Source organism: Cygnus atratus, chromosome 2 (genome assembly GCF_013377495.2).
Source record: "Cygnus atratus isolate AKBS03 ecotype Queensland, Australia chromosome 2, CAtr_DNAZoo_HiC_assembly, whole genome shotgun sequence".
Lineage (NCBI taxonomy): Eukaryota > Metazoa > Chordata > Aves > Anseriformes > Anatidae > Cygnus > Cygnus atratus.
In genome coordinates this window covers 134,605,775-134,621,212 of record NC_066363.1, presented here as the reverse complement: position 1 = coordinate 134,621,212, position 15,438 = coordinate 134,605,775, and the positions used below count along the sequence as shown (strand labels likewise).

Here is a 15,438-nt window from a genome sequence, read left to right as displayed (position 1 = left end):
ATCTCAGGCATCTGCAGTAGAAACTAACCCAGTTTTCTCCAAAATAGCTGTAGTTAAATCACAGAATAACAGAATCACAGAATCGTCTAGGTTGGAAGAGACCTCCAAGATCATCTAGTCCAACCTCTGTCCTAACACTAACAAGACCTCCACTAAACCATATCACTAAGGTCTACATCTAAACGTCTTTTAAAGACCTCCAGGGATGGCGACTCAACCACTTCCCTGGGCAGTCCATTCCAATGCCTAACAACCCTTTCAGTAAAGAAGTTCTTCCTAATATCCAACCTAAACCTCCCCTGGCGCAACTTTAGCCCATTCCCCCTCGTCCTGCCACCAGGCACGTGGGAGAATAGACCAACCCCCACCTCTCTACAGCCTCCTTTAAGGTACCTATAGAGAGCGATGAGGTCTCCCCTGAGCCTCCTCTTCTCCAGGCTAAATAACCCCAGTTCCCTCAGCCGCTCCTCGTAAGACTTGTTCTCCAGACCCCTCACCAGCTTCGTTGCCCTTCTCTGGACTCTCTCGAGCACCTCCATGTCCTTCTTGTAGCGAGGGGCCCAAAACTGAACACAGTACTCGAGGTGCGGCCTCACCAGAGCCGAGTACAGGGGGACAATCACCTCCCTAGACCTGCTGGCCACACTGCTTCTTATACAAGCCAGGATGCTGTTGGCCTTCTTGGCCACCTGAGCACACTGCTGGCTCATATTCAGCTGCCTATCAACCAGTACTCCCAGGTCCTTCTCGGCCAGGCAGCTTTCCAACCACTCATCTCCCAGCCTGTAGCGCTGCTCGGGGTTGTTGCGCCCCAGGTGCAGGACCCAGCACTTGGCCTTGTTGAACTTCACACAGTTGACCTCAGCCCATCGGTCCAGCCTATCCAGATCCTCCTGCAGAGCCTTCCTTCCCTCGAGCAGATCGACACACGCACCTAACTTGGTGTCATCTGCAAACTTACTGAGGGTGCACTCGATCCCCTCGTCCAGGTCATCGATAAAGATATTAAAGAGGACCGGCCCCAGCACTGAGCCCTGGGGGACTCCACTAGTAACCGGCCTCCAACTGGATTTGACTCCATTCACCACAACTCTTTGGGCCCGGCCATCCAGCCAGTTTTTAACCCAACGAAACGTACGCCAGTCCAAGCCGCGAGCAGCCAGTTTCTTGAGGAGAATGTTGTGGGAAACGGTGTCAAAAGCCTTACTGAAGTCAAGGTAGATCACATTCACAGCCTTCCCCTCATCCACCAGGCGCGTCACTTGGTCATAGAAGGAGATCAGGTTCGTCAAGCAGGACCTACCTTTCATAAACTCATGCTGACTGGGCCTGATCGCCTGGTTGCCCTGCAAGTGCCGCGTGATGACATTCAGGATAATCTGCTCCATGAGCTTCCCTGGCACTGAGGTCAAACTAACAGGCCTATAGTTCCCCGGGTCTACCCTCCGTCCCTTCTTGTAGATGGGCGTCACATTTGCTAGCCGCCAGTCGACTGGGACCTCTCCTGATAGCCAGGACTGCCGACAAATGATGGAAAGCGGCTTGGCCAGCTCCTCTGCCAGTTCTCTCAGTACCCTCGGGTGGATCCCATCCGGCCCCATCGACTTGCGTACATCCAAGTGCTGTAGCAGGTCACCAACCAGTTCCTCGTGGATAGCGAGGGCCACATCCTGCTCCCCATCCCCTTCCACCAGCTCAGGGTACCGGGTATCCAGAGAACAACTGGTCTTGCTGCTAAAGACTGAGGCAAAGAAGGCATTGAGTACCTCAGCCTTTTCCTCATCTTTTGTAACTAAGTTTCCCCTCGCATCCAGTAAAGGATGGAGATTCTCCTTAGTCCTCCTTTTTGTGTTGATGTATTTGTAAAAACATTTTTTGTTATCTTTAACGGCAGTAGCCAGATTGAGCTCCAGATGAGCTTTGGCCTTTCTAATTTTATCCCTGCACAGCCTCGCAACATCCTTATAGTCCTCTTGAGTAGCCCGCCCTCTTTTCCAAAGATTATAAACCCTCCTTTTTCTCCTAAGCTCAAACCACAACTCTCTGTTCAGCCAGGCCGGTCTTCCGCGCTGGCTCGTCTTTCGGCATGTGGGAACAGACCGCTCCTGAGCCATTAAGATTTCCTTCTTGAAGAGTGCCCAGCCTTCCTGGACTCCTCTGCCCTTCAGAACCTCCTCCCAAGGGACTCTGCCAACCAGTGTCCTGAACAGCTCAAAGTCAGCCCTCCGGAAGTCCAAGACAGTGGTTTTACTGGTCCCCTTCCTGACTTCGCCAAGAATAGAGAACTGAACCATTTCGTGGTCACTCTGCCCAAGACAGCTCTCGACCACCACATCTCCCACCAGTCCGTCACTGTTTGTGAACAGAAGGTCTAGCGGGGCACCTCCCCTGGTAGGCTCTCTAACCAGCTGCATCAGGAAGCTATCTTCCACGCGCTGAGTCTGTCCAAAGCACTGAGTCTGTCTGGCTTTTCTATTGCTACCTCAGAAAATGGGGAAGATTATATTTGGCTCAAAAGTATCACAGCTCCTTATCCTATACACCCAAGTTAGTGGGTTAAGTTACAAAGATACTTCCCACTCTTTTTTCTAGATACTTTTTCTACAGGGGCTATCCTAAAAGGCAAGTTAGAGAAGAAGCCTGTGATTGCTGCAGAAGATGGTTTAGAGCATCCAAGTTAAGCTCCAGCTCTGCACTGGCCATTAGAGACTTCTTTCTCTCCCACCAATTGTGTGGGGAGCCTAAAAAGAAGTATACATGAATAGATGGGTACTTATACTGAGCATACCCTGTACACCCTCATCCTCCAAAACCTGCTTGATCCTGTGGTCAAGCTGCCAGCACAAAACCCCACCCAGCATGTTGTCCATGTACTTAGAAACCTCATATCCAACAGCAAAGCAATCAAGAAAATGACATTTCCAATAAAAAGCATGAAAAAGCAATGTGTTTTGAAACATATGAAGCACTGAGATCTTCTTTGCCCATGAAAAAATAGTTTGTACTTTGCTTTCCCTATCATCTTAAACAATAACATACCGAGGAAAACAAATCCGTGAAGCCAAGTTCCTTTTCAAAAATATTTTGGTCCTTGATCCTACAAATTCTCATCTATGAGGTGATGCTGGGTATAGATTGCCCAGGTGATGGAGAGTTTATAGACTTAGGTGTAAACCAATACTGTGGGCCCCATGTTACAGCAAGAAGCTGTAACAAGCAACACCCTGTCTGTTTCTCAATCTTGGGACTGTTGTGCAACCAGGAATGAAAAAACAAACAAACAAACAAAAAAAACCATAAAGCTGGAAGAAGCAAACAAGGAGACAGTCAATGATGTTGGTAATTTCAGAGCTCTTCATCTTGCATTGCTCTGGCTTCTGCATTTGATATTAAATAGTCAATGGGTTTTATAAGAAGTCAAAGGAGCAGAGACTAGGATGCAACAAAATGATCTCACTCTCAGCAGTTCCTCAGCCCTACATGCAGCTCAACATAGGATCAGAGTGGAAACTGCCTGGATTCAATTTGAGGAAAATTCGTGTTACTATCAATGAGCTCCATTGCAGAATAAAAAATATATCCTTATTTCTCCAGTGATTCCCTACATCAGGGTGCTGGATGAAACATTAAATGGTCTCAGAGGTTGGTGGTGACCCCACTCACTCCTCATGCCCATCACTGCAGTTTGCTGACCTTTCCTGCCGAGTCTGCTCCTCCGTGGTCTCCATGGCACACTCCAGGGAGGTCTGGAGGGACTGAAGCTGGTTCAGTGTCTCCTTCAGAAGAAAACGAGTCACAAACTGCTCCAAATTAGAAGCTTCCTGATAGTCCTAAAAATTGAATTAAAAAAAAAAAAAAAAAAAAAAAAAAGGAAAAGGTAAGGATCTGCCTACTGTGTTAGAAATATGAGAGGGAAGATTCGGGTTTAGTTCAGAAAGGAAGCAGCTGGATGTTTTGGTGCTTATACATGCAAACTGCACAGGCAACCTGTATGCTTATGGATGAAAGGACCTCTGAATTTCCAGGTATGGACGCTGAACCCACCCAAGCTCAGAGAGGCCCAGGTACACACTTATACAACATTGTTTCTAGTCAAAAAAAAATCCACCTTTTCTTACATTTCCTAACTCCAGTTGATTGCAATACCATGTTACTTCTTAAGTATGGAAAAAACAAGATACGATTGACAGCTATAGAAGTGAATTTAAAATTTTTATTTACATCGACTCTTGTGAAAAGACATTTATCTAGTCTAGCGGCCTGTCTCTCTCCCATTGATTACGGGAAGAGGCTTTGAGCAGGACACGTGTTGAGGGATGCTGCCTTGAAAAGCACCAGCAGTTTGGCTCAAGGACTGCCAGTGCCAGAAATAGTGCCTTTTGAATGTTGCAGTCCTTGACGGACTTCTGTTCCTGTAATTTGCTTAATTATTTTTGAAACTGTATATCTACATATTTCATAATTATATGAAATGTGTCTAAGTGTTCTTTCAGTTGAAACTTGCTTATTATTGTACCTATATTTATCAGTCTGTAATGTTTCTTTGAACAACTACATTTTCAATATATTTAATGTGTTCAAAAATATTTATGCCTATTTTGCTTAGATAATTATAGAGATTTTGCCGTTGTAATCATTCTTTGATAGAGATGGTAGAACTAAGCAGTTCAGACAAGTCTCTGACTTAAAGCCCTTGCACCTCTTTCCCCAGGTTCCTTGTATCCATGATTTCATTCACAATTTCCTTTCCTTTCCTTTCCTTTCCTTTCCTTTCCTTTCCTTTCCTTTCCTTTCCTTTCCTTTCCTTTCCTTTCCTTTCCTTTCCTTTCCTATTTATCTTTTTTTCCCCATTCTTCCAGGTTTTCCTCCCTCAGCATTTACAGGCAGTAGAACATTCAGCACAATGATGCCCATCTGGGCTTTTCTTTCAACTTGTTAATGAATCTAGTTTTTGTCTTGTTCTGGGCCAGTGTAAGTCATGCCTTGCTTTGAAAGTTTCACTTGATCCCATCAAGATCTGCAAAAAAAATCAGCTCCATGTTTGAACACAGGCTTAAAACAGAAAAATGTCTGAAAAATTCATAGAGCTGCTCTCTCCATCGCACAAGGAATCAGATTTTAAGCTCTCCCCTTGTCTTCCCAATGTGAATTACAGCTGAAATGTCTTTCTGACTTTTAGACTTCTCTTTGAATTTGCTTGATTTTTGCATGTACATGTTTGTAATCAGAACACAAATATGGGATGTTTTGAAATTTAAATGTCAAGTAAAAGATTGTATGATAATTGCTTCAAAAGCACCTTCTCTCTATTCACAATATAGGCTATTAAGCTGGTTCCTGCTGGAAGACTTCTGCTACAGAAAAGTTACATGTTGAGCCCCCCCATGAACCATCAGAGTTACTTATGTAGCCAGGACCTTCATACTCATCTATATTTATTTCTTCTGCCTTCAAATGAATCAGGTGTGAGGCACTCACTCTACAACCAAAACACTTCTTATTTATAAATTTTTAAAAGAGAGATACTCATGACAGATTGTCTGTCTACCTTTTGCACAAATACCTGAGACTCATAACAGTCTTGTAAAGAACATTTTGGCAACCTTTATGAGTAGTACATCTTATTATGCAACAGGAAAGCTAATTTTTTTTTCCTTTTGCTGAATTTTCTGACCCCTCCATTGCAACTGATTCCAAACTCTGTTGCACCTGACAGAGATCATTCAATTTCCAACAGTTTTGATTCTCTGTGGTGTGTAAGAACAACATGTGCGAATCTGTGTAGTGTAAGCAGCTAAGTAAAACCCTGCAGCTGAGATCCCTGGTATGTTTCATTTCTCAGTTTTCACCAGTGCTTGGAAATGAACAAAACATGATAGAACTGACCATTTCTTATAAGTTTTTAAATATCAATGCAATCTCACAAGGAGAGGAGGATAATCAGTGTCTTAAAATTCTGTGTATCCAAAAATTAATCCTTACAGATACTTCTGTATAGTTTCCTGCTCACAGTCACGGTAAGTAAGATACCGGCATCCTGAATTACAGCTTAAATGCACATCATTTTGCAAACTGCTCAGGCAGGCCCTTGCTGATGGGGAATGATATAAACATTAGCTATGTAATACTTGCCAACACTTGTCTGAAGTTGGCTGCCTCCTAACTCCTTCAGAAATGCTTTCCTGTATGTGAAAGCTCTTAATGGCTTTTTAATAAGACTGACTTCAGGTTTATGCATACAGCAGGAGTTAGTCCTTTTTGTTCTCATTCTGTTGTCCCTTAGTTGTATCTTTAAAGGCTTCCCTGTGGAAAAGGTCCTTGTGATCTCTGAAAATAGTTTAGGGCTACCTTTTCAGGTACACAGAGTCTTTATGAAAAGATAGGTTAGGCAAGATGTTAACATCAACTCTGGAAGTCTAGAATTATCAACGACTCTTTCATTATATTAATATTTTACCAAAATATCGGTGTTTCCAACACATCTTGCTAGTTGGGCAAATGGCTATTCAATATTTTTCTTTAATTACTGAGAGAATTTAAAAATAAATAAATAAATCATTTCTACAGATATCATTTAAATTTCCATATAACTTTCCATCATATTTACAAACATGTTTAATTCATAGACTGAAACCAGTGGGAATATTTCTGTTGCTTTGAATGGGGTCTGTCTGTATGCCCCAATCAAAGGGTTCATCCCTTCTGCATGGATTTGATGTAACTGGGATTTTAAGGTTTGACCACCTTGCTGGTGTCCAAACCCCTACCCACTGACAGCTAGCTATTCCTAATGGTCCTTGTAAAATTCTTTTGTAAAAAAGATTATGCAAGAAGGTACTTAGCATATATAAATCATTAACATTATCATAATTCAAGCCATGGAGGGAAAAAGGTTTTCAGTTACAATTCAAATTACATCTCAACTCCAATTCTTAGCAATGAGGAATTACCAGCCGTGCTTTGTTGTCACTTTCCTATAGAAAAAGGCTTTAATTTCCATTTTGCTAAATGGGCACTCTTACAGCATTTCACCAGATGAAAGAAGATGTTAATTTTGAATTAAGAAAAGTGTGTACCGATTTATTAAGTGTACATTATGTTAGAATCAGCTTAGCTGGCAAGCAGAGCATTTGTATTGTTAGCCTACTGCACTGCCAATTAATAACGGGACACACTGATGGCCTCTGTACGTAAACTAGAAAAATGGCCTGTTTCCTGAATGTCATTAACTGTAAATTACAGTTCATTAGCATACACATTATACCGCACAACAGTTTGGGCAGTCCAAATGAAATAAGTCTGTGTTAACATATCGCTCTGGTTGTTGGTTTTACTGATTGTGAATGAATGAGGGCAATTTTCCATATCGCCTTCATCAAGAGACAACTGTGACCTTTGTGAGCAGCTAAGATATGAGTTTCTATTAATGCTAGTGAAAATACATATAATGAGTGATTTCCCTGTGGAAAAGGTCACCGTGGTCTTTAAAATTGGCTTACAGCTACCTTAAAAGGTGCAGAAAAGGTTCTCCTTGTACAAAGGCAAAGTAGGTAAGGCTTAAGTGTCTCCGAAGGGAGTTTACATCTCAAAGCTGCTACAGGTTAAGTGACTCTCTGGATCTTCTTGAGCCCTGGTTCCAGCCCACAGCCTCATGGGTGACTTGGTGCTGCACTGACCCATTTATCAGAAAAGGAGAAAGCTGAGGTGGGGAAGGAGGGGGATTACTGTGTTCATTTACTTGGGGCAAGCCAACTAAACACAGCTGGAAGAAAGAGAAAACTGAACTCATTTAGAATGGGTGGGATCTGAGGCAAAATCCCCACAAGCTTATTTGTAAAGGATATCTGGCAGTCATCTAGCCCAGCCTCTGTACAGAGCAGGGCCAACTTCTAAGCTAGGCTGCTCAGGGCCGTCCAACTGAGCTTTGAACATCTCTGCAGTTGGAGATTTTGCTATCTCTCTGCGCAGCCTGATCCAGCATTGTGACATCCTCACTGTGAAAATTATTTTCCATATGTCTAGTCAGCATTCTCCCTTCTGCAAGCTGTAGCTGTTGCCTCGTCCTTTTGCTATGCGCCCCTGAACAATTGTGCTGCCTTCTCTACAATACTCCTTCAGGTAGTAGAATTATGTCTTCCCTCAGCCTCTTCTCCAGGCTGAAGTTTCTATGCACTTTCACACTTTCATGCTTAAAGGCATGGTTATTAACTTAATTAATATATATATTTTTAAGACTATTTAGCATATCTCTACTACCAGGAAAATTTGAACATTGTCTCCTTCTGACGCAGTAAGTATCAAAGATCAAAAAAGATCAAAGGAGTTCCCAAGAGTTTTCATTACACAGATAAGGAGCTAGAAAGAGAGGAAAGGGGTGAATCTCTGGAATATGCTTGCACAAGTTCTTAGAATTCATTGCTTGAAGCTTTTTGAATTAATCTGCATTTGACTTGACTCACAATAACAATCATTATATTACATTTTTTAGATAGAAAATAGCGTGCAATGAAATTCTAAAATTTCATTTAATAATGTCCCTAGATAAAAATAGCTGTTCAGTCATAGGATTCTCTCTGCCTTCTAGCAGATATATCACTATTCTGGTGATATATTTAGCATGCATATATATTTAATACTGTCACCAGCATCCCTCTCCTCAGGTGAGTTTACAAACAGCTGATAAACAGTTGAGCATACAAATTTATGTAAAAATGATCCAGACTCCAATTCTAACCCCTGGCAAGTCTGTTTCATAAGAAATTAGGGAATGCAAAGAAATCAACCCACAGAATTTAGGTCATGACATCCATGGCCAAAAGAAAAGACTTCTGGATGGCTCTTTGTAGACTGCGTTTAATCAGTTTTATAGCTATTTTAGCTGGAGAAAAGAGAATATGAGAACCAACTGTGCCTGCAAATGGGAGCAATTCCTAAAAGATAAGTGCAGCAGGAGCTTAATGACAAGTTAATTTATTACTCTGATATATTGTTGTTACCAATTTTCTATCTTTGTTGAGTTTAAAAGGATTGTTGAAAAATTCCCACCAAAATTTTAACTTGCATCAAAGGCATCAGCCTTACTCCAACCTTTCAATTCTGTTTTGTTCAAAACCTTTGACAATTCTTCAGGGTTCAGACAAAAAAGTCTAGTCTTTAGGACTTAATGTTTATTCAGTATAACAAAGTTTTCTTTAGAATCCTCTCTCCTTATGTAGATGTAACTATGAACACTGCTAATATTTTAAAGGGGATATGTTTGGTCTGATACAACAGCTGAATGATGTGCCTGTGAGAAACAGAGGCGGGACTGGGAACACACCTGTAATTTCTTTGCATGAGCAGTATGTAAGGGATTTTGATCTTTATTTTTTTTTTCTAGAATTAAAAAGGAACTTCTTTTATTTATTTATTTATTTATTTATACTAAAATTATCTTCTTTTGTTCTTCTTTTGGCCAAAGAATTCATGCCCCCCCCTTTTTTTTTTTTTCTCTGTGATGAGGCCAGCTTCTGGGCGCATAAAGCCTAATGAGTAGGCAGCCACATCTTTCACTTGCTTTCTGGCCGTCTTTCCCTTTGTCTTCACTGTGAAAACCACAGATTTACAGAAAATCTTTCAACATTAATTCCCTGATGTGGTATTAGATAATAAATATTTTGTGATGCTTTCTGATGTGGAATTGAGAAAGTGTTCATTCTTCCTGAAACTCTCTCCTTTGTCTATGATCTTTTAATTGATGTCTTACACCTTCTAGATAATTATGAGATTCAAAACACCTTCTAAATAGTTATAAGAATCAAAATCCCTTGTCACTGTAGCAGAAGGACCTACAATATATGGCCAGTTAAACTAGTGAAATAGAGTTAACTGTAATTAAAAGATAGCCTGAAGCAATCAAATATACAAGAAGAATTAACTGTGAACAGTTAAGAAATGTATTAGGTTGCAGTAATGTATTTTTATCAGTTGCCTTCCACTATTAAAAATAGTCATTGCATACTGCCTTATTTCCACAGCTGCTCCCTCTGTCTTGAACTTCACTTGTCTACCTTCAGTCTCTTATGTAATCTTCATCATGAAAAGATTTATCTTTCTTTATAAGGAATAATAAACGGTGCACCTTTTTGTTCTGCTTTTCATTTCCAATGGAATCTGGTTATTTTGTTCACTTTAAAACATCAAAATACTAGATGGCTATGGTATTTTAGACTGAAACTGACCTGAAAAAATATAGTGATGAATGTAAGGAACAAATGAACTGGATTCAAAGCTAGTACGTGAATAAGCAGGATAAACTAATACCTGCCTGACATTATTCTCAGGTAGAAGGGATGTAATACAGTTTACATTGATTCTGAAAAAGGTGCATTTGCAAAAAGTGCAATTTCAAGGAGACTAAGACTACGATTCTATAAAATGTGATAATAAATTCTACTCATGGGCAAAAACTGGTGCCAGCCAATTTAACACAGATTTTGACAAAACAAAACAAAACAAAAAACAATTTGAAACTTCATTTTCACTCAGAATGTTAGACATGGAATTCTATTGTTGACATATGCTTATCTAGTTTTTTTTTCACAGTTATTTTGTTTGGGATTATAATTTGCATAATAGCTACTGTTACTATTACTCAAATTTGCAATTAAAAAAATCAAGGTATTCTGGTTTATAATGGGTATCAACCTACAAAAGAGCAGTGATTTACATAATTACTATAAATGCACCATCGGTAACTAAATTGCATGTTCCTGTATTACTGTTTCAGCTCCTATAATCTTCTCTCTTACTTTGACTGGTTCTTATTTTTAGACTATTCAAGAAGTTTTCCAATAATAACAAGGCTGCATTGATTTCCTTAGATTTTTTTTTGAGCAAAGCAGAAAAATAAATGATTTCATAGAAGCAAAGAATTAGATGTGCTGTGTCAGTCAATGAATGCAGCATCTTGTTGTTGCACAAAACACACTTCCTTTCCTACATTATTATAAGCAACATGTAAAAAGCAGTTTTTTTTTTTAATGTTGGTGGGTTTGGTTTTTGTTGGTTGGTTGGTTGTTTTTGGTTTTGTTGTTTTGTTTTGTTTTTCTTTTTGTCCCAAGTGCTTGGCAGACTATTTCAGAACTTGACTGCTCTAGAGAATAGAAATTATCTTTCATTTCCGTCTTTTTTTAAAAAATGTTTTGCACATTTAAATGCTTGGTATGAAGCAGTCATTTTTATTGCTGCTTAAGAGCTGTTTGCTAGCTTGCTGAGTCTGGTCCCCAGCTATCAGACAGATAATTTGGTCTCCCTCACAAAATAGTTTCAAAGGAGGGAAGAAAAGTCCCTCCAAAGAAAAGATTGTGAGACTGCGGTTTGAAAAGGAGAAAATTTGCAGCATCCCATCCCTCATTTTGTATGTTTGTCTGCCCTTCCTTTCAATGTAAGTTTGCAGTGCTTTTGTCTCCAAAAGAAAACCTGCATAACTATTTAAAGGAGAAGTGTGCACTCAGAGGTCATTTCTTTCTGATTCAGTTTTGAAAAAGTATATAGCACCTGATCTGGCCAAAGTGCTTTCCAGCTTTCATCTGTGGAGGAAATTTCTTGCTGTACTTTTGAGGAAGAAAAGCAGTATAAGATATGGAATGAAAACAATGAAATAAGACAAAGAGGAAAAGATTAAGGGGGAGTTCTCCAATATTTGTTTAAAAAAAATAATCCTATTGTGCTGACAAGTCTGTCCAGGAGGTTGCTATTGTGTTACAGTTAGTATAGATGGCAAGTGCCATCCACAGTGTGTGTGGGGTGCTCCACATTATTTAAATACTTTTTACTTTTTACCCCGCATTAAAACTATTTTAGAATCTGACTGAATATGTGTTATGTTGATGAGGGAGCAGTGCCTAAAGTAATATTTTCTTCTTATCTCACTTTTTATGGACTGCATGGAAATGATCAGCCTTGGGCTTAGTACAGAATAGGCTCCAATTAACACATGCTGGCTTTATTGGATTTGCATTTCAGAAAGTTATACAGGGTCAAGCTCCACTCTTACCCACTGGATGAAAGTTTCATTTTATAAGCACTGTTAACTATAAAAGCCAGTTGTAGTTTACATTTTTTAAAAATACAGAATCTATTCCATAATTTGCTCTTGGAATTAAAATATCTGATCTAATAAGTATTCCCAATATAACATAAGAAACAGCTTAGATATGCAGCTTTTTGTTGCTGGAGGTTGGATCATTCTTACAACAGGTCTAGCAGTCTTAAGTCACTTTGGAGACAGCTCCATGAGTGATACACAAACTCTGCATTTATGAGGAAAAAGGAACAACCACATGGCCACTTAGGGCTGCTCTCCCAAGTAAGCATCTCTTTCAGGGTCAGTTGCTCTCACCATTCCCAATTTCTACTGTTTCACCAACAGGCTGATGCAAAAAGTCTGAATTTTAATTGTTACTCCAGTATGTTAAGAGTTGTGTATGTCAGGGCCATTGTCATGTCCATGGTAGAGTAATGGGTTAGGAGAGGCTCAAGCCAACAACCATGGAAATCATGGAGAAGGAAGCATGTCCCATCCTGAAATCCACATTCACATCCATGCACAGTCACTTGGCTACCAGACAGGTATGGTTAGACTTTCAGCAGCACAGCCATATGAAATTGTCTGAAATGGCTCCTGCTTCCCTCTAAGACCTCACTGCATGGATGCCAGTGATGGGGACACATGGGGACACATGGAGACCACATCTGTCTGGAGAATGACCCTTTGTTTGTTCTTGGCAAGGAGGAAGGATGGAGGCAGGAGTACAGGGAAGTGTGCTTCAGCTAGTAAGAAAAAAAAAAAAAAGAACTGTGGATGGGTGTTTTTGACTTCTCATTACAGGAACTGTTGGACCAGGGTAAGCTGTCACCAGGTCTTCCTCTGTGTGACATCTCCCCTGGGAAAAAATGCTTCAGAAACCTCAGAGCTATTCAGGTACCTACAATGGAGTCTGGTACCCAGAGAGGGCTTCCTGATGCTCCTGGGTCTCCTGGAGGTCCTGTGTCCTATTTGCCAGGCTCATGCAGACATCCTGGACATACTGAAGAACCCAGGTTTTATAAAATATCTCTAGATGCTTCTGTTTAACCCCCTGAATACCTCTACATTGCCACCTTCATTTCATATGAAAATCATATTTTTTGTGATTAAATGAGCTTTTGCATGTTCAGAGTCTAGATTAGTTCACCACCATCAGCGGGTTGCATTTGCCATAAACTATAGACTACAAGGAATACAAATGAGAGAACAAAACTTGTTCGTACTGAATAGCTGACAAATAGCAGCACTTGCATGGTGTGATAACTTACGGAAGACAGATGCTTTCATCTGTTAGTTTCTGATTTTCAGTGTTCACAAGTTGCCCATTGAAGTCAATTGAAACAACATGTCAAGCACCTAGAAATACCTGCTCTATTTTCATCTGTGTATCTCATTACTCAGTGACTGATTGTATGCTGTGAGTTGCAGTTTCTTTTCATAATATTTTTATGTGACTGGAATAAAAATGCAGCTTGCCAAAAGTGTTATGTTTATTTGGTTAATGGAAATGTTAAGATCAAATATTTTAATTGAATATACTTCTGTGTCTTGTTATAAAAGATGTCAGAAGGAAAAAAAAAAGAAAGAAGCCTTCCAGTGCCTCTGTAAACGTTTGTTGAATCTTTAAATTTTAATATTTCCTGTACATAAGATGAAAAACAAACAGGATAAACAGAACTATCCCAGCTTGTACTTTGATCAGGAGAATATCAACCTGGCAGGTACAAGAAAAATAAGCGACACCAATCATGTCTGTCCTCACCACTCTTGGAAAAGCAACTTGCGCACACTCTCCATCCTGAGGAGAGAAATGATGAAATATTAAATAGCACAAGTTCCTCTAAAAATCCATAGGCGCGTTACCCTCCCTTGCATAAAGATAAAACACAAGGGATCAGCACCAAAACAGGAGGGCTATAGCTACCAGGCATCCTCTAGTAAGATGTCTTTTGTATTTAAAGTATGTTGTATACTAATGTAAAGTTTGCAATTACCAATAAATAAACAAATAAATAAAATATTTTCCCTGCTAGAAGGTGTTCCTTTCTACACCTGCATTTTCTGTCTGCATTTTTAGCTTAGCACCTTCCCTTCAAGCAGCAGAGCACTAGCCATTCATATACCAAGGAGGGTTTCCTGTTCTCCCATCTGATGTGCTGGCCTGTAAGTGTTTATCTCAGCAAAAAATCTGAAATTAGGATTTTTCTTCCCTCCTACTCATTGTACCACATCAAGATCTGGGAACACTCACACTTGCTTGAATAAGACTACCAAAACAGTCAGCTGCTGCTTAGTTTGGTTAGGCTGGAAGGATCTGACCCCAGAACGGCAAAGAAAGCCTGATTTCAAAGTGTTTTGATATTGTTGGAAGTCTGGAATGTTTTCTCCTGCAGATGACTCAATATTTTCATTTATCAGATAGTTCAGGACTGGAAGACTGGAAAAAAGTTCATTTTAGGAAAGCTGCATTGACAACCTTTTCAAATCACAGAGGTCAATAAAGTACACAGCAATTACACTCTAATTGCCTTGTAGGAGTCAGTTATCTGCCAATCTGTTGGTTCAAAAATATCTACACCTGGAAACAATTTGAAGAAACCAGGACAATTTGGTTGATCATGATTTAAAACTAAGGGTCTGTAATCAAGCCAAACTTGAATTGCTCTTTGTGGGAGATTTGTATGACTTAAGGCTGAACAGGTTGGGAATGTTTGTGAACAAAACCTGAAGTATTTATTCATCACTGCATATGATTTCCAAGACTCGTGGTGAGTTAAAAACAAACATGACCCCACAAGACAGTGTGAAGAGTCAAATCTATTTCATGTACAAAAGCTCTTTTGGTGTATCCTTTTGTACTAGATTTAAGGATATGAGTCAAATAATTTCACACAATTTGGTTTTATCAAATTTAGATATATATATATATATGCCAAAAAGTATAGATACTTTTTTGTTTTAATTTGGGGTTTTATATCTGGAATAAGGAACACTTATATATTACATTTTAATATTCTTCAGATGTTCTGATCTGCTGTTTATCTTTTCCTTGAAGGCTGACATGTCATCTTTCTCAGGGGTTTCCTTGGAAACGAGCTGAGCAGTTTATTTCAGGCTCCAGATCTGCAGCTGCCTCTAATGCAAAGTATCTACTGAGAACCAGCAATAAAAATTGGTTGGAAAGCAGAGATTTCCTATAGGAAGGACCAAGTGGTGATTGTTCATCTGACCATGAACTGGATAAACAAAATGAATAAAATACCAAGTTGCTCCTTTCCCTCCAAGATATTTAAGACTGCCAATCTGAAATGGTACTTTCTCTGGAAAAGTTTAGCAGAGCCTGACAGAGGCACCAAGATTTCCCAAAT

The 15,438-nt window shown here is 39.8% G+C and overlaps 1 protein-coding gene across 1 annotated transcript in view; it reads right to left on the bottom strand.

The window, feature by feature from the left end:
• Positions 1–15,438, bottom strand: part of NECAB1 (N-terminal EF-hand calcium binding protein 1) — a gene marked incomplete at its 5' end in the record, with an annotated part of 62,510 nt that overhangs the window by 12,039 nt on the left and 35,033 nt on the right. Inside the window, one exon of the mRNA XM_050708782.1 lies at positions 3,694–3,830. Within this exon, the coding sequence (XP_050564739.1) occupies positions 3,694–3,830 (137 nt within the window). The remainder of the gene's footprint in view (positions 1–3,693; positions 3,831–15,438) is intronic.